The following is a 19164-nucleotide window of genomic DNA, read 5'->3' as shown; positions in this document are numbered from 1 at the left end:
TGTGTGCAAGCAAGCAGGACACAAGGAGTGCGCGGGCTGCGGAGAGAAACAGAGAAAGTGAACGTGGATGAGAGGGAGGTTAACACGACCAGAGATGCTCGTCACGGACAACATGGCACTCTACAGAGAAAAGGGGGAAAAAAACCCAAAACTGTAAAGTTAAAGCACGAGCGGCTGAGCATGCCACATGCCATTCTGGGTGTGCGGGCGGGCGGCGCGGGCGGCGCGGGCGGGGCGGACGGGGCGGCGGTGGGATGGGGGAGGAGGAGGAACATTCACAAGCGGACGGACCACGACAGGGACGGCGAGGGTACCTGGACAAAAAAGTATATGAAAGCCAGTGGCACTATGACGACGGCAAAGATGGGCGTGCTGGAAATGATAACGATCATGGTGGAGAGAGAAACGAAGACGGTGCCCAGCAACATGAGCACGGTGGAGGGCAGCGCCTCGTCTATGACGTAGATGTCCTTGGAGAAGCGGTTGATGATGCGTCCTATGGGCGTGGTGTCAAAGAAAGACTGCGGCGTGTGGAGCTTGTTGGTGAGGAGGTTGTGGTGCAGCTTCCTGGCTGCACCAATGTTCCCCATGGCTAGAGTGAAGGAAGACACCATGACCAGCAGACCTGAGGGTGGTGGTGGTGGTGGAGAGGGAGGGGGGGGCGGACCAGAGGAGGTGGAGCAGAGAGAGGAGAAGTTGGAGAGGGAGATTTAACGTTGACACGGAGAGAGAAAAGGGCAACGGAGTTACTGGGAGACAGTCGGACCACTCGTCCGGTCCTGGATGCAGAAGCTGCAACCTGGGAGGGAAAAGTTATCACAATGCTTCTCATGCGCGCCCACCTACTGCTCTCTGAGCATGCATACGAGCCATGCATGAGATGTCCTGACACGTCGGAGGTGGAGCTGCTCTCAGCACCTACTGTGCTTCAATATGCACTAGTGAGTCCTGCTGCCTTGCGTTTGGCAGCAGCATTTACTTCTAAATGCTCTAAATCAGCGATTCTCTGGTGGGTCGTGACCCAAAAGTGGTTCATGGAGCCGTTTTGATTGATTTTTGTTTGTTTTGGTTTTTTTAAATGGGTTTTTAAAATATATACATTAATGGAGAAATGTTGTGCATTTATTGTGCAGGACACACAATTCAATTCAATAATTACACTCATTTATTTACTACACTTGATAAACAGTGGGCTGGCATTTTTATTTTTGTGGAATAAATTTGGGTCACAACTACATGATAAGGAAAAAAATGTGGGTTCCGAGGCTGCACGAGTTGAGAACCACTGTTCTAAATGCACCGTCACTGGATTTGCCCAGTCGGATCTTGGCAAAGACACATGGATGCAGCGCATATAAACGTGGTAAGGGATACAGTACAATGTACTTTTTTTTAATGGTTATGAATTCTTTTTTCTTCTGGTATTGTTTTCTGCATGATTTAATTAATCAACTATGAAAAAAAAAAAAAGAAGTAGGACCAGATTCAGAAGTTTTATCAAATTCATCGTACACCCTTTTGAACATAGAATGGTTACTTATGTTGTTATAGAACTGTCTTGTCTGAATTCGTTTGTCTTTTTTGCCTGAGCGTTTTTACATATTTGATTTATTTTTGGTTTTTCTTTTAACCGGTTAGAATAAATAAAACAAATGAAAAGGATCAAATGAAATGGTGCAAATGAAGAAATGCTTCTGTGCCAAAGATGAAGGTAAATTTCCAACATCTTGATCAACAGTGGCTGGAGCTCGAAGGAAGCGCTGCCTTCATACAAACTTGCGTCTTTGGAACGTTTCGGCTTTGACGTCTCGCGCATAGAAGAAACACTCGCCAGAGAATTTAGCATCTGTGAGCGCCGATCAACAATTGTTGTCAGTGTCAACACCAGTGCAACATCTGCCGCACCAGCCGGCGACAGCAGCACTTATTTAATAAGGTGACGCGTCGGCTAGACTCAATGAATTTGTGTTTGAGTGTTTACATAAAATATTGACTTTATGCGTGATGTGATGAAAAGCCAAACACAATCGCACTAGCAAAATTTAAACGGTTTTTAGACTTTGAACCCGGCGATAAAGTCTAGGGAGAACTTCAGCATCTTCTACTGCGATGCAGCAGAACCTCTGTGTCATGAATGAGGAAAGTGAAAAAACCTTTGGAAATCATTCAAAAGCATTTTTTCCTCTTTGCACACTAACACTGACCTCAAGAATTGAGGACCCACTACATGCTGAACTCTGGCCAACTGTATAATTCCGTCCCTATTACACACACGCATGCACACACAGTGTAACACGATGCTGCTCCTTCACATCTCTGCATTAAAAACAGTGTTAGAGGTCATTCCATGTCATAGGCAGCAGGCGCATGACGAAAAAAAGAAACATTTTAGTGGCTGCAAAATGAATTCTGTTAGTGTCAGTCAGCAACGGGGAGCCGGGTGTTTTGAGTGTGCCAAGTGTCTGATCACCATTAAAGTTAATTTTAGCACCATGACATGGCAACACATTTAACCCGAGGACATAAAGTGCCTCTGTGGAAAGTCCTAATTCGTGTGTCTCCTCAGAACAAGACAGAAATGTGCTCCTAATGGGCCTAGTGTTTCATTTCCTGTTTCCTGCGCGTTCCTTACCTTGTGCAAAGCCCAGTGCCGCGTACACCCCCACCCTCATTTGAACATTCTCCTGCGTCTGATTCATTGCGGCGTCATTGGTCCACTGGCTGAGCCAGATGTTTGCTCCGATGGCGGCGGCGCTCTGGCAGCCGTACAGGAAGCAGATGAAGACAGAGAGCGCGGGTCCCACCGCCTTGATGTACTCCAGGTACACCGTGGACTTCACCTGGTCGGGAGGGACACAGCAGTTAGAAAAGGGAGAGAACTGAGCACTGAGGACAGACAAAGCTACATAAAACAAAAAGAAGACGAGCACTAACTCTGCCAGTTTCTGCAGTCTCCGCCTGGATGAGTTTCTCCGTCTCGGGTTTCGTCTTTTCTTGCCCGTCCATTTTTTTCTTCTGGCTGCAGCCGTGTCTCCTCACTGAACGGCACCTGGGGTTCTCCCCATCCGCTGAGATGACACTGATCTGTCTGCAAGGGAGGAACACATCGAGTCAATACAAGACACTCTAAGACTGCAGGCGAATCGGATTCCAATCAGATTCCTTCTCAAATCCCATTTTTAGGGTTGACTGTCCACACTGTTTTTAGCAAGTGTCCAAAGGGGATCTGGCTCTGTTCAGACTGAGCCACATTATTGACCCATCTGACAGGTTGCTGTAGCAACGACGTCGGGGCGGAGACGTCGTCCAGCGCGTGTCATGTGTCGGATTTTGGCTGGCAGTCTGAACGCTGCCTAAAGGCCTGCTGGTGATTCAAATAAGCAACAGAAAAACTTGATGGTCACATGTTTATTTTTCCTACCTTATAAACTTCCTCTTTGCTTCGTTAATCACCGGCTCATTGTCAACCATGTCTGTGTGGTTGCTGAGGGCATCTTCAGGGTACAATTCCTCCTCCTCAAACTCATCTGCAAAGCAACAAACAAACAAACAGACCGAGATCGTCAGAAGAAGAAGCATTATTTGGTGCAGCCGCCTCCGCCACCGAATCACAGGGGTTGGTGACACACTGTGCTGAGGTCACAGCTTCAGTCTGTAATCTATTTTATGCTTGTTAAGTGCCTTTAATTCATTCTGATTACTGTTGTAGCACTTTCAGATTTTCTTGTCAAAATAAAGTGTGTTATAAATAAAATGTATTATTGTTATTATTGTTATTATTATTATTACTATTATTATCATTATTATTACTATTATTATTACTATTATTATTATTATTATTATTACTATTATTACTATTATTATTATTATTACTATTATTATTATTACTATTATTATTATTATTATTGTTATTGTTATCTACCAGCGATCTCCTCCTCCTCCTCTGTGATGTCCTCCAAGGCGTAGTTCCTGAGAAACTCTGCAAAGGCGCCGTTCTGATTTAGAAGCTCCTGGTAGGAGCCCATCTCTGACACGTTGCCCTCCACCAGCACCATTATATTATCCACCTGAGGCAGGAAGCTGATGCCGTGGGTCACTAGCACACGAGTCTGGAGTTAAACAACACAAGGAAACCTTGTTAAGTCCAAAAAAAAAACTCATAAAAACAACACCACAAACACATCATAATAAGCAAAGACCCAGCGGTCCAACAGAAGCAAAACATTTGCTTCACTATGGCCTTTCAGTGGACCTTCATCACAGACATGACTGAGGCCCAGCAGCTCTTATCAGTTTTGCGGTGTTGTAAATATAATCTGCCAACAGATGTGGTTTCCTGTCAAGGAACAAGATAAGGTTTGACTTCTCATGAAACACCATCCACAGATGTGTAAGATACTCTGCAAGAACCTTGAGGGCTTGGACCGTAAATATTTCATCACTTTAGTTCAGCAGACGGGGCGAAAGTTTTAACACCTATCCTACATCCACTGTACTTAATACGCATCCGTCTGGTAAAGAGTGTGAGCAACTGTTTAAAAAGCTGATTTGGCTAAAAAATCTGTCTGAGAGGTTTAAGCAGACTGATCGCCTGTGTTGGAAATGACATCTCTTATATTGAATATTGTGTGGACAGCTGGAGGACAAACAGCTAAAGTACATCGACTGCTTCATCCATCATCTGGAATATGTACGCTGTGGTGAAAAAGATTTCTCGGGCACACGTTAAATTTACATAATTTCCAACAGTACAGTATAATAATCATTACAGTGTAATAATATTTGTGCCACGGACATGTGTCTTGCTGGAACATCCAATTTCAACCTGAGTAGAATGTGTGTTTCAGGTGACAGCCCTCAAAGACTCAAAAGTGATTCCTAAATGCAATACATTTAGGAGGTGTCCAAAACATATTTTTCCACAACCGTACATCGGGAGCAGATGGAGCAGCTGAGTGAGAGTCCGAGTCTGAGGGCCGACCAGTGAAAGCTTTCTGAGTGCACAGCGAACCGCCACCAGGGGTAAAGGTCGCAACTATAGTATATATTAAAGTGGATTTAACGGTAAAGGCTGACTAATGGAGTGTTTTGGTTTTTGTTTATTTTATTATTAACGGGCACATCTCTTCATCACCTTTCCCTTTAACGCTCCCTCAGGACCGATGAGGTTGTCGAAGATGTGTTTGGCCACATGGGCATCCACAGCAGACAGCGGGTCGTCCAGCAGGTAAACGTCGGCGTCGCTGTACAGAGCTCGGGCCAGGCTCACCCTCTGCCTCTGGCCACCGGAGAGGTTGATGCCCTGAGTGATGGAGACACATCACCAGGGTCAATCCCGGCGAGCACGGGGCTGGTTTATTTAAACCAAAACATCGTACGCACGGACAGGAAGTGAGGATCAGATGTGGAAGTGAGCTCGTGGTCAGACACAGAGACCCAACGTTCTTTATTTTCGCACCTTCTCGCCGATCTCCGTCATGTCTCCACCGGGCAGCACCTCCAAGTCGGGGGTCAGGGCGCAGGCCTCCAGGACGCAGCAGTACTTCTGCTCGTTGTAGGGTTGCCCAAACAGGATGTTGTCACGCAGCGTGGCGTTCTGGATCCAGGCCTGCTGAGGGACGTAGGCCACCGTGCCCTGGGGAGGAGTCGCAGGGAAACACCGTCAGGCTGGGTTGTTATATGCCATGATGTGGGGTTATTCTTTTAAACTAAAAAAAGAATCATTTTAAATTGCAATTTTTGTTTTGTTTTAGGGTTCATCAGGTCTCACGATCACATTGTGTTAATTCCTGCTACAATCAAGCTTGTCCATGACTCTGTATCAGCTGGTTTCTTTACTATTACTACTTACTAGATGCAAATCAAATCAAATACTGTCACTTCAGTCAAAGGTGAAAAATGTCTGAAGTATTTGGCCTCCTGAAGAATAGACACGTCATTCAAAAGGTAGCTGTGACTTCAGACACAAATGAGGTCACACACACACACACACACACACACACACACACACACACACACACACACACACACACACACACACACACACACACACACACACACACACACACACACACACACACACGAGCAAACTGTCACCTTTCGTGTAGCCAAGATCTGATCCAGATTGTAGAAAGGCAAAGCTTCACATCGCCGTGGGATAGTGCTTTTATAAGACTTCATAAGACTGTTCTGCTACTTTATACACAAGCCAATATGGACTGATAACTGTATATCTGGCCACCGGAGAGGTTGATGCCCTCCACTGTAACTATATATGTATATATATATATATGTGTATATATATATATATATATATATATATATATATATATATATATATATATATATATGTATATATATATATATATATATATATATATATACGTATATATATATATACATATATATATATATGTATATATATATATATATATATATATATATATATATATATGTATATATATATATATATATATATATATATATATGTATGTATATATATATATATATATATATATATATATATATACATACATACATTGACTTTTACACTGTGTGCGTATACATTACATATGTTCATATACATAGATTATGTTTTTCATGCAGAGGAAAAACATCTTAGCACTGATCTACAATTGTCGTCAGGCCAACAAATTAAATAAGGAATGTTTTTTCTGTTTGTTGTCTTGTGCCTGCTGTACATTCATGTCCAGCTGCATTAGCAATCATTCTTTCTTTCTTTCTTTCTTTCTTCCATCGATCTCTTTAAATACGTTTGCAATCCCGCAGGTGCTGCAACAACACAGTGGCATCATCACTCATTTCATAACACTGACAGTAAACTGTTGTTAGGTTATTTCTTTTCGGCCATTTACAAGAACTCTCAGGCTCTCAGGCAAATACTGCAAGCTGCAGGTTGCTGCAGAGAGGAAAAAAACTCTGCTGACCTCAGCGGTTTGAAGAGCACGAAATGAAATAGATAAGAAGTGAGAAGATATCGAAATCCTCCCCGAAAGGGCTTTATCCTTTGATCAGCCACTTTAGAGGACATGTTATCGCTTTGACGCAACTCATCATTTAGAACAGTGTTTCAACAAACTGCTACCTGATCTACTATGTTGCGTATGTCCCGTAAGGGTTGAAAAACACCATAATACCTCCATATCCAACTGTAATACCACTAAAACTGTGTGGAACTTCGTGGTGAAGTGCTCTGTTGCAGGTTCAAGTTCCGTGACCCATGATGATGAAAATACACTGAACATGATGCAACGTGGTGTTGGATGAGAGGTGAGGTAAAAAAGCCCTACCCGGATGGAGACCTCTCCCTCCACTTTCTCCATTTCACCCAGCAGGGCAGAAATCAGGGAGGACTTGCCGCAGCCCACGTGGCCCACCACTGCCAGCAGAGAGCCCTGAGGCACCATCATGTTAATACTGCAAACACAAAGAGTAGTTTAAGGCGTGGCTAAAACAAACTCGCCATGCATGTGCAAACTTAGCCGACCTGGCTGTGCGACACGTACTTGTGCAGAACAGGAGAATCTTCTTTGGCCCACGTGAATTTCCCGTTGGCGACCGCGACTGTAAACTCTGTGAAGGAAAACAGTCACGTGAGTCTCCGTTGGAGTGGGCTCGCGTCCGACGGAGCAAAAGGCGGCCGACAGGGATTCCGACGCATTTATCACATACAATGAAAGGGCACACGTGAGGCAGTGACTTTGCACTAATGCCCTGATGCAAAAAAACTACTGGCTGCACACGGTGAAGTGGCGACTGACGAGGAGAAAGATTTCGACGGTGACAGTTTCGCAAGATTCCAGGAATGTGAGCAAAGCAAACAACGACTGCGTCGCGTCGCAGCGTCGACTCTCACCCGAGGCCGCGTTCTTTTTATCGACGGCGTTTGGGTCCAGCTCATCGTGACTCAGGAAAGCCTGGATACGCTTCAATGACACGTTGGCCTAGGACACAAAGTAAACATGAGCGTGCTGGGAGTGGGTGGAGGAGGGACGTGAAAGGTTCCTACCTGCACCATGCTGCTGATGACCTGGGGCAGCATGTTCAGAGGGAACCTGAGAATGTTGAAGAGCGAGAGCGACACGAAGGCCTTCTCAGCGTCCAGGATGTTGTTCTCATCCACCGTCACGTACACGGCGAAAGTCGTCAGCGCCACCTGAACAGACAGATTTGGGCAGGTGACTTTATTGGAGAGACACACTTGGAAAAAGGTGAGTACGCCACTAGCAGCTAGTGATACACGTCTCCAGTGTGACGTGCGTTAACTGCCACAGAAAACACAATAATGACAAATGTTAAGACGCAAACAGCCTCAATAAACGTCCAGAGTTATTTCAAATGTAATGGTGGCAAAATGGTAAAATAAAGTTACGCTGCAACCTTGGTTGCCTTGGCACATGTTTCTGTTTCACTTGACACTCAACAGAGCTGCTCAACCTTTCCCCTCATTACTGATTCAACTCAGCGAACCGGCTAACTGATGAAAAGTGGAGCGAGGTCGGAATAAGAGCTCTGCTTTTTAATACCCACCATCAAATTGTGAAGAGTCAAAAGGTGGTGAGATTTGTATAATAATAATGATGATAACAATAAATCAGATGAGGCTGCAGAAGAGCTGCTTTCTCCCATTAGACATCTGCAGTGTTTTTGCAGTATTATCTGTGTGGAGTCACACATCTCCAACTTTGAAAATTACATCTTGAACGCAAACATCTGAGGAGGTTGAGGAGATTCTTGAAGCCACCAGTAGCCTCAATCACTCAGTTCCAGGAGACTCCAGAGAATCAGTTTTGTCATAAATTATTCAGCCAACACTATTTAACCCATGAGACATCAGATTATGGTGTGGAAATGGCAGCAGCAGTGGTGCTGATTAGTTTCATGAACTGAGAGGCAGCTTTATTCTTTACTACTTGCACCAGTGCAGCCATCATGAGCGTTGCAAACTACATGTAGATGACAGGGCACTCTATCATTATTGTGTCAACACCAGTTGAAGCGTTGTACTGACAGAGGCCGATCGCCGTCTTCCACAGCTCTTTCCGTCTGAGAGGTTGTTTGAGCGAGTTTCACTCCATTTACCGGCTGTCTGACCTTCCTTTTATCCCTTTCACTGCTCTAACAGGGTCATTTTTAGCCCCAGCAGGTAGAAGCTTTCGGTCGGGAAAAAAAGGAAAAGGGAACGAGACACGGGGCACAATCTGCTCAGCACCCAACAGCAGGAACGCAGAGTTTAGCTGCTGACTGTGGTGAGGCATTTCAGGATTCTGATGTTTTATGCAAGAGTTGATTGAGTTCAGGAAGAGAAGAAGAAGAAGACAGTGGATAAGAGGTGTAACAGTAAACAACAAGAACAATAAATGTACAAGTGTACTAGTATTTGACGTTGTATGATATTAATGTAAATGCAACATACTACTGCATATGTGTACAAAATACCACTTTGAATGAGTTGCTGAAATGTGAGAATTATAATTTTGGTGCAGTAGTAGGTTTTATAAAACATCAAATACATAATTCACCTTAATATTAACTTGCAACTGCAGTCTACATGACATGAAGGAACTATTTATATACAGAAGGGTTCTAAGAAAAGTCCTTTGATCTTTTGGAACACAAACTAGTTTATCGAAACTCTTGCCAAACTGAAGTCGCAGCGGTCAAACACAATTAATGGGATTAAAAAGGTCGCTTGGAAGCAACAAGGCCTTCTTATAACCAGCGCTGACTGGCAATAGGCTGAGCTACTGCTGCAGCTGTAACCTTTGACAAACCAAAGAAAATAAATATGAAACAATGGGATCATTGAATCACGACCCAATCTGCCTGGTGGCCGACCAGTCACTTTCAGACAGAGACGTGATGAGACAGCCTACCAGGAAGGGGGCGCTGGTCCAGGCCATGGTGGACACAGCTCCCAGGTAGGCCGTCTTGCGCAGAACGTTGAGCTCTTTCTGCCGGATGGCAAGGACCTTGTCCCTGAAGGACGTTTCCCAGGCGTACAGCTTCAGCACCTTGATCCCGTTCAGAATCTCATTCATCAACTTGATGCGGGCGTCCTTGTGCTGCATCTGCTCCACCTGTGAAACACAAAGAGGCAGATCAGGCAAGAGGATGAACTCTTCCTTTCCTGCAGATTGTTACCCACACAAACACCAAAATAAAAAGCAGCCTTTAGGTTATGACCACAGCCTTTTTATTTGGATAGTTGCGCATAAGGCTTGGGGGCGCTCCTGTGTTGTAAAACGGTCTGTTGAATGAACCTTTCACATACAAGTAACTTGTCAGACAAGTCTCAGCCTCCATTCTCATACCTGGAATGCTCGAGTCTTCATGGCAATGACAGCGTTCAAAGGGATCAGCATGACCATGACGGCAACCCCGGCCAAAACCGACGGACCGAGGTTCTGTGAAGCACAGCAGACACTCGATCAGATCAGACTCAGAGACTGGGTTAGTGTTACGGTGGAAAACGTTGCTGGCCAAACGTACCTGCCAGAGGAAATACAGAGCCAAAATGATCTGAAGAGGGGCAGACCATAGCATGTTGAGGAAGGTGGTCAGATCCATGAACCTCTGGGCATCCACAGACATGAGGTTCACTATCTCTCCCACTGTGGATGAGCGCTTGGCAGCATTTGTTATCACCAGCGCCTGCGGACAAAGAACAGGGCACAAAACTGATGACACCTTTCCTGTTGCCCATTAAATTCTTAAAAAAAAAGAGCATTATGAGGTGGCACTAGTGCACGTGTACGGTAAGGCAGTGCAGACCTTCCTGTAGATGGCGCCGATGATGGCTGTGCGCACGTTCATGCCGGTGACGAAGCAGTAGTGGAAGTGGCGGTGAAGGATGAGGGTCTGCAGCACCGCCGTGAAGAACATGAGGAAGGCCAGCGAGTAGCCCCACCAGTCAGGGGCGCCCTCCTGTTTAGTGAACGCTATCAGCATTCTGGAGGGGCGAGAAAGAGGGGGAGAAAAAAAATAGATATACATACATACATATATATATATATATACACATTCATATTTGTATATATTCATATTGTATATATTCTTAAACAACATGATGTTTCACAGGTAGTGGGTTGGATTCACAGGTTCTGAGGTCTTTCTGTGTGCAGTTTGCGTGGTCTCCCTGTGTCTACCTGGGTTCTCCCCAGGTTCTCCGGCTTCCTCCCCCAGTCTAAAGACGTGCATGCCAGGCAAATTGAGAACTCTAAGGTGTGACTGCAAGTGTAAATGGTTGTTTGTCTTTCTTTGTGGCCCTGTGATAAACGAGTGACTTGGAGCGACTTGTCCAGGGTGCGGGCAGCCTTGCCTTGCCTCACTGACACTGCAGCACCGCACCCCCCTCAACCCTGACTGCAGGAGAAGCGGTTGTAGAAAACTAAATAACACAAAACAATATGTTTACTGTTTAGCCCCCAGGCCTTAAACTTAATAGAGGATAAATCCTGATATGTGAATATAGGATTTTTACAATTAAATTGATGGGAGAACCACAATAGCAAAAAACAAGCTTAGACCGTCAAACAGAATACGACTCAAAGAACCCTCTAATCCATTTGGAAAAATCTTAAAATATACTACTGTTGAGACAGACTGGCCTCCCTGCGCTATGACGAACCGGTGACCCCGCATGCCCCTCATACCGAGCCAAGCACTCGCTGAGCAGTGCAACACAGCCCAGAGCCCAGAGGAACTATTTCAAATTTCTCGCAACGGCACGGGCTTTAGCAGCGCTGCCGCCTCCCTCCTGTGAGAGTCAACACAACATGATTAGCATGCCTTTCCAAGATTATCTTATTTCCACTGCATTGTATGGCTCCACTGTTACTCTCCTGAATGAGCGAAGGGGGTACCAACAGGGATTATGAGATATGGATTAGATACAGATTCTCTCCAGGATAGTCAACAGGATAGTCAGAATATTTATGATCATTTCAGTTCATTTAGTTTAGTTTTGCAAATTAAGTTACCGAATCACAGAAGCATGGCGTGTTAATTTAGAGAAAATCCAATTCCTTGCTACAGTTATGGTCATTTCCATTAAAAATGAAGCCTTTGTAACTCACCTGTTAGTGTCAACAGCTATCAAGGAATTTGAGATGAAACTAAACATATTTTTGTGACAAATTTCTAAACATTGTGACTGAAGGTTTCCAGCTGTATAACCTCATTGTGGTCAGGTGTCTATGATACTGTATCTTTGTTTAAAACACAGACCATTTTTTGTCAATATATTTGTACCAGTTATTAATGAACACGCACCATATTTACATAAGGAATTTGCATTCCGACAGCGCGCAGAACATCATTTACATAGAGGACAGCTATTGTTTACACCTTCAGAAAGCCACACATGCAAATAAAGCTCATCATTTGTAATAAATGCAAAAGGGTCTCCTAGAAATAGTAAGTGTAAATAATGGAGGGATGGAGCTACGTTTTTCTTTCTCCAAGAGTTTGCAAATAAGGTTCAGCAGTGAACGTCATCATTTTAACCTTTTACCTGAGCAACTGGGGATTAACAAAGGTGATGACGTCCTGCAGGACCTTGAATGCTGAGCCAATGAGAAAGTAGGGGCCAAAGGCTCTGATGATTGCATGGAGGAAAGAAGGCTTGTGCGAGGCAGCTTTCTGGTTCGTCAGCAGAACCTCCACTTCCTCTGGGCTGCTTTCGTTTCCTCCTCCTCCTCCTCCAATCGCGTGGTTCGTGGTCGACGGAGGGGGCTTGGAGAATGCGGCCCCCTGACTCGCCAGAATCTGTTTACTGGTGAAATTTGAGAGATGGGGTTGGAGGGGAGGAACAATTTTAGAAGACGTTTTACATTTGAAAAGTATTCCTTCAGTCTCAACAGGAAATACATTTTAACACAGTAAAGTTCACATAAAAAAAAATAAATAAATAACTAAAAAAATGACAACTAGCAACATATTGCATGAAATCTCCTGATAAGCAAAGCGCTGGGTCACTGTCGCGTGCCAAACACACTGAAAACAGTGATAGACTGATAACTGCTTTTCACTGATTCTGCTGTTAAAGAGATTCATTAAAAAAAAAAAAAAAAAAAGATGATCACTGGCAGATAGCAGTAGGATAACAGAATTGTCACACATCCCTCTGACCCAAAGGTTTGAGTTAGTATAAGGTTTGATAATGAAGATAGCATATAAATGAGCAATGCTAAGGCTGTGCAATAATAAAAAGCTTTCATTTACTTGTTACTTTGCCTTTCTCAGTTTTCTTTGATCATGCTTTTGGGTAAAATGTGAACCACAACAGTAAGACGCAGTAAATGCAAACATGCAAAACACGGTGACAACATTAACTGTTGGAGTTCTTTTAAATTGAGTAAATCATATTGCAAGTATTTCAAAATTTGACTCGATTCCAAGAGCAAACAAATTAGAACCAAAGCTGAACGGGAAAACTGAGCTGGAATTCAGTTTACAACCAAACAGGTTTTATTTTAAACCAGGAGTGAAAAGGCCTAAAGATGCTCTCACGTATCGCCTTACGTTTTTCTCTCAGTGAAAAAAAACACCACGTAATCCTACAACAGGGAACCTGCGGCGCAGATAAAAGAAAGTCAGCCTGATATAAGAGTGAGGCAAAGAAATTTTTTCCACAACACTGGCATAACAAGCCGTGTTCTCACTGACAAAGAAACCAGAGCCTTTTCTCAGCCGCGGATCCAAACACACTTGAGCGCTGGAATGCGAGGGCAGTTGAAAAAGGCCTCAATTCTGCTGCAAAGAACGACGTGGCTGGACTTAATCTAGCAGGACGCCGCCAGGAAAAAAAATGTTATTTGCATCTTGTATTAACACACTGATGACTTCTGAGTACAGTGCTGTTTAAAAAAAAAAAAAAAAAAAAAACCCACACTGACAGTTTGACTTGCGCAAGTGAGGAGTGCGCACAAGTACACACGTGCACACACACGCAAAGCCGTGGCCCCTGCGAACAATGTTTCCTCTCGCTGTTCTTGACAAGGAAGTGGGCGGAATCAGCAAATGACATTCAGGCATTATGGATGTGCGTGAGTCAACATGTCTCTGGTGATTAGAGTTGGCTTACAGTTCCTTATGGGTAGCATACATCTGAAAACCCCTTCAGAGGACTTACATGCACTCACGTAATCTGATTAGTGTCAGATTCCTCCATTAACCAGATGTCTCAGCATCAACGGAGGAGAGACACGGTTAACGGCAGCCTGAGTGCGGCTGAAGAAAGCAGATTTCCTTTCAACTACATACAAACATTTATTCCACTTTCCAAGTCGTTGAAGCTGCAACGCCGATCCAAAAACTGGTGTTTCTGCTTTGAAATTTCAAACACAGTCTGTAGTGGACTTTGGCCCAACACTACAAACAAATTCCTTTTCCTTCTAGCGACGGACCAATAATGATAAATACTAGTCTTTGACCTTAGGCCTACAAATGTATTTCAATTTTCTTGAGCGAGTGTGAGGAGCGTGTCGTTAAAACCACTGTGACCTATGTGATCTATTGAGGCGCTGCTGGTCCTTATTAAACTCACATACTAAGAATGAATTTAGGTTTTATATCCTCTCAGCGTTTATGAGACGCAGTTAAATCATTAAACTCTACTATTAATACATAGTTTAAACTATGCAATTAAAGAAGAAAGATTATTATAATTATGACCAAAACATGTGAAAAACTGTTTTGATTCGGTGAGTCATTTTTTTCTTTTACGATTGGCTACCACACCATTGTACAAAATATGTATTGTTAACAGTATTGAATCCCTGTGAGAATAGAGAGAATTAATACTTCAGACAAAAAGTTTAAAGAGTAAAGTAAGAATGTGCAGTGTGTTCCTCCTACTGCCTGGGCAAGTTTAAAGTAAAAGGCCTGTTGAAATAGTGCATCATGAGTCACTCATGCAATGTCAAACAACATTCACTTTTTACTCCTCACAAGTAACAGCTGTCAACTTGCCTACTGTTGAGATGTACACAGATATACTGTATTGGACGTCATTCTAATCATACACAGCATTTCAGAACGTGGAGTGAATTGAAAACAGTCCTCCTCCAAGTCCTCCTCTTCACTCTGTCACAAACATACCTCCTGGCCTTGGCCTGCTCTTTCTCCCACTCTTTGAGGAGTCTGGGCACCATGACCTTGGAGTGGTCGCGCTGGTTCAGGGACCACAGGTCTTTGGCCTCCAGAGGCATTTTGTAGCCTTTGATGGCCAACCTGAGAGAGAGAGCGAGAAAGAGAGAGAGAGAGAGCAAGAGAGAGAGAGAGAGAGAGAGTGAGAGAGAGAGAAACAATGTAATTTCCCAAATCAGCCGTATCACTCTGTCAGTTTGTTGTCTTTCTTGCTGTAAGTCACATTTCCGGGACAAAACACGATTAGAAAAATGAAAGCCCCTTACCACAGAGACAACATAGTAACACTGCCACCTCAATCATACAGTTAATTGAGTTTACTGGACATCTCAATCATCATTATGTACGAGAGGATCAAATTTTGCTGGAAATTGGCCTGATGCTTTTCTTCCACTGAGAGGGGTGAGTGGCTGACAGGAGGGAAACAGTGCAGTGCTGCTCTTCTGTCCCAAAGTCTGAGCTTCAGGAATCAACATGCATCATCTTGGTCATCTGCTTCAACTTCACTGTTGTCTTAGAAATTAAAAGATTCCTATTTTTGTTTGCTATGTTTATGTAATTGTATGTATTTATGAATTATGATTGACTATTACATTTTACTGCAATGATCCAATAGTAGAAGTCGTGAAAGTGTAACACATTAAACAACAGGAACAATTAAGCAACAACATATCACATCATATTCCAAAGCTTTTTTTTTCTTCTACTTCTTCTTCTTCCAGTGCCTGCATTGAAATCAAGTTTTCTTGTTTTCTTCTTGGGTTTGGTAAGTGAAAGGTATGACGAGCAACACGTGTGGCCTATTTAAGTTAAGTAAGCCGGCAATGGAAGGGTGTAACCCCGCCCTCCCCTGAAGACAGCTGGCATCGGCTCCGGTACCTCCCACCAACCTGACTGCAGGGGAAGCGGCTTCAGAAAGTGAATGAGTAGAGAAGAACAGACGAGTTGGGCTGTATTCCCGCAGCATAGTTGTCAAAGTCAGAAACTAGAGCAGCGCCACCTGCAACGCTGACGCACAATTACATTAACGCCGCTAAAAATAATATTAAAAAAAAAAAGATCTAAATTCCCAATTATGTCAATTATTTACAATTCCTTTTCTTCCTCTTTTTTATGTTTGTGACAAAGGACAATTGTTGTGCACATTTACAAGCAAACTGCAGCGGCCAATCCTCATGCACGGAACAAAGTGAGTGCACAAGAGGCACAGCGAAGCGCGGACCCACCTCGTGAACCACCAAAATGTGATGGTGGAGAGAAAGCCTGCGGTGGCTTCAGGGCAGGGATTCTGGGAAAGAAACGAGGAGAAGGGAGAGGAGGAGAGGAGAGGTTAAACAAGGATAAGGAGTCTCCATGGCTCTGACCTGTCTGGCTGTGTATGCCACTTTGTGCACACTAATATAGCTCATTCTGCTCAGCGGACACACGCACACACACGCACATACAAACACACACACACACACAAGCCTGGTGGACACGGCAGCGGGATGTGTGACTCACGGGGTCCGTGTCAACATTGGAGAACAGAGGGGGCTTCTCGTTGAAGCAGCAAAGGATCAGCTCGCAGACCACCAGGGCAAAGTAGAAGTAGAAGGTGGTGAATCGCAGCTTGTCGCTCACTTCACTCTGAAATGACACGAGCAGACAAAAAAAATGTGAGTGCGTAGCAGGTTTACGTGTGAGCCAAATGGTCAGGGATATCGTTAAAAGTCTGTAAAATGTTGGAGAGAGACAAGCACAGCAATGCTTTTGTGGATTGAGGTAAACACTCAGACTGTCCCGATTCCTAACACACAGAAAAAAAATGTGCAACTTGGAGGTGTTGAGTACTTTTGTTTCATTTTCAGGTCAAGTTTCAGATTTGCTAATTGATGGGATTTTCAAAATACTTTGACACAATTTTTTTTATTTTTTTTTGCAACAAAGTTAACAACAGCACATTATTAATGGGTCAGCAACTTTTAGTTTGAAACAGAGAATGTGAAGTGGTTTGAATGAACAGAGAGAAGTGCACTTGAGGGCAGCTTCCACCGTTCCCACGAGAGGCAGGCAGACACAGGCGGCACAGTCCTCCTCCATGTTCCTTCATTCTTTCATGCACAAGCATTAAGTGTGCAGAGGCTAATTTTCTGGATCATGATTAGAGTAGGCAAGTCGACAATATCCTGAGTTGACTTTGACACATGATCCCTGCTTTGACAGGGAACAGTACCCCCGGGGGCCAAAGATGTCTGCCTGCTTCATGGCCATCTGGGCAAAGTTCATGTAACCATCTGATCAGACAAGCCCTTCTCTGGTGTTTTTGGTCAAAATGGGAAGAAAAAAAAAATTGACACATGCATGTTCCAATGTTATGTTCTTCATGTGAGAGCAGCCGTCTTGATGTTCAGTGATCAAAGTTGACGGAGGTAGTGAGTGCAGTAGTGAGGGGGATGTGTGTTGCCAGTGCAGAGTTTCAGAATTCAACAAAAACTAAATATATTGGCTTCCAGGCACAGAGAGTCTCATTGTTGCAAGTCTCCAGTCTGGGTAGGTTTGTTGACTCAACACACATTTGACTCACCAAAGGATTTCATAGCCTTGTCAATGTCTGTCTGTACTGTGTAGTCCAATGCTGATTATGCCTATTTGGAGAGGCCCTATTTCACACATCCCCATTTAGAAATTGTTTATCACAGTTTGAAGCAGAGCTGATTCGCACAATCAACTGTCAAATATATTGTTCAAATCAAAACGTCTAAAATTCCTGCTGAACTTTGACCTGTTTGCATGGGGAAAACACAAGGTGGTGGATGTGGTCTGAGTGGGTGAAAAAGAGTGAACAGGATGAAGGTGTTGACACAAATGACACACATGGTTAGAACACATTTTGTAATTGATTTATGAATGAAATGTGACCACTGAAACCATGTGTTGAACATATAAATCTGAGTTAAAGACTAAACAAAGTGAACTACATCAGAACAACTGTCTGACTGCAGACTACAGCTGAAAAACTTCTTATGTGGAAGTATTTTCACTGAACGGACACTCCCGGCCATGTTGATCAGAAAATGTCAGCGGATGTCACATGGCCAACCGTCATATTTGGGTAAACTAGTCCATTAAACACGCGTTATAATGAGATCTACCCAAAATATCTGTCCCACCTAAAAACAATTTGAGTTGCTTCGGGGAAAAACCTCAAACGGCACTTTTCAGCCTTTGTAGTAGAAAAGTTTAATGGGTCACTAATCACTTCACTGGCGAGGGAAAAGAGGATTTGCCGGGGAGTTTTGTAAGTCCGCTAGATTAGAAGCAGGAAAGCTTGATTTCTCAGCGTTGAGCCGAGTTGTCACCTGGCTCAGTGATACTGCGCAAACTGCAACAGGGAGACAGTGCGACTATAAATTGCTTGCTGTGAAGCAAGTTCCCAGTCTTCACGTTGGTACTGAGCGCCGTCTTATCTCGTTGGCTGCAAGATTCAGTTGCGCGCCTGATTTACGTTTATTATCGGTGCCGAGACATAGGCACGAGAAGAACCAGCCTCTGCCTCCCTATAGCCTGGCTGGTATGTGGAAACAAAACACCCACAAGCTGCAACGCCATAGCAACAAGAGACGGACGGAGGGAAGAGCTGACTGGTCAAGAACTTCTTCAAAGACTCCCGCATCAGGGAAGACAAGAGGCGGAGGAGCAAATAAACAGCCTGAGGGAAAAAAAACACGACTTTGAAGTGACAACACAAACATGTTGTTGTGTCTCACCTGACTGGAGGCCTGCAGGATCTTGGAGCGGAAAGGCACGATGGCACACAGCACACATAGGAACCAGAAGATGAAGAGGACCCCCGAAGACTGGACCCCGCGTAACCTCTCGTACTGGATCAGGAACGTGGCCAGCAGCTGAGCGGAGAGCGAGGGAGTCGGGTGGGGTGGGGTGAGGTGGGGCGGTGTAACACAGAGACAGTCAGAGACTGAGTAATATTCGCAGAGACAGAAGCACAGAGGGCGC

The 19164-nt window shown here is 44.1% G+C and overlaps 1 protein-coding gene across 2 annotated transcripts in view; it reads right to left on the bottom strand.

The window, feature by feature from the left end:
* The window catches only part of abcc3 (ATP-binding cassette, sub-family C (CFTR/MRP), member 3), a 43624-nt gene that overhangs the window by 9210 nt on the left and 15250 nt on the right, over positions 1-19164 (bottom strand). The window contains exons 4-23 of one of the 2 annotated variants that reach the window (XM_076033755.1): positions 18918-19055; positions 16672-16797; positions 16398-16459; positions 15124-15255; positions 12536-12796; positions 10795-10972; positions 10513-10674; positions 10335-10427; positions 9897-10100; positions 8030-8176; positions 7877-7964; positions 7527-7593; positions 7311-7437; positions 5459-5635; positions 5135-5302; positions 3923-4109; positions 3422-3527; positions 2935-3088; positions 2633-2840; positions 315-625 (exon numbers count right to left, since the gene is read on the bottom strand). In XM_076033755.1, the coding sequence (XP_075889870.1) occupies positions 315-625; positions 2633-2840; positions 2935-3088; positions 3422-3527; positions 3923-4109; positions 5135-5302; positions 5459-5635; positions 7311-7437; positions 7527-7593; positions 7877-7964; positions 8030-8176; positions 9897-10100; positions 10335-10427; positions 10513-10674; positions 10795-10972; positions 12536-12796; positions 15124-15255; positions 16398-16459; positions 16672-16797; positions 18918-19055 (3096 nt within the window). The remainder of the gene's footprint in view (positions 1-314; positions 626-2632; positions 2841-2934; positions 3089-3421; positions 3528-3922; positions 4110-5134; positions 5303-5458; positions 5636-7310; positions 7438-7526; positions 7594-7876; positions 7965-8029; positions 8177-9896; positions 10101-10334; positions 10428-10512; positions 10675-10794; positions 10973-12535; positions 12797-15123; positions 15256-16397; positions 16460-16671; positions 16798-18917; positions 19056-19164) is intronic. The other variant, XM_076033754.1, reaches the window with a different exon arrangement.

The sequence above is a fragment of the Nelusetta ayraudi genome, unplaced genomic scaffold (assembly GCF_046127955.1).
Source record: "Nelusetta ayraudi isolate G7.1 ecotype Tasmania unplaced genomic scaffold, CSIRO-AGI_Nayr_v1 ptg000042l, whole genome shotgun sequence".
NCBI lineage: Eukaryota > Metazoa > Chordata > Actinopteri > Tetraodontiformes > Monacanthidae > Nelusetta > Nelusetta ayraudi.
Note: the sequence above shows the minus strand (reverse complement) of the source record. Positions and strands in the feature narration are given on the sequence as shown.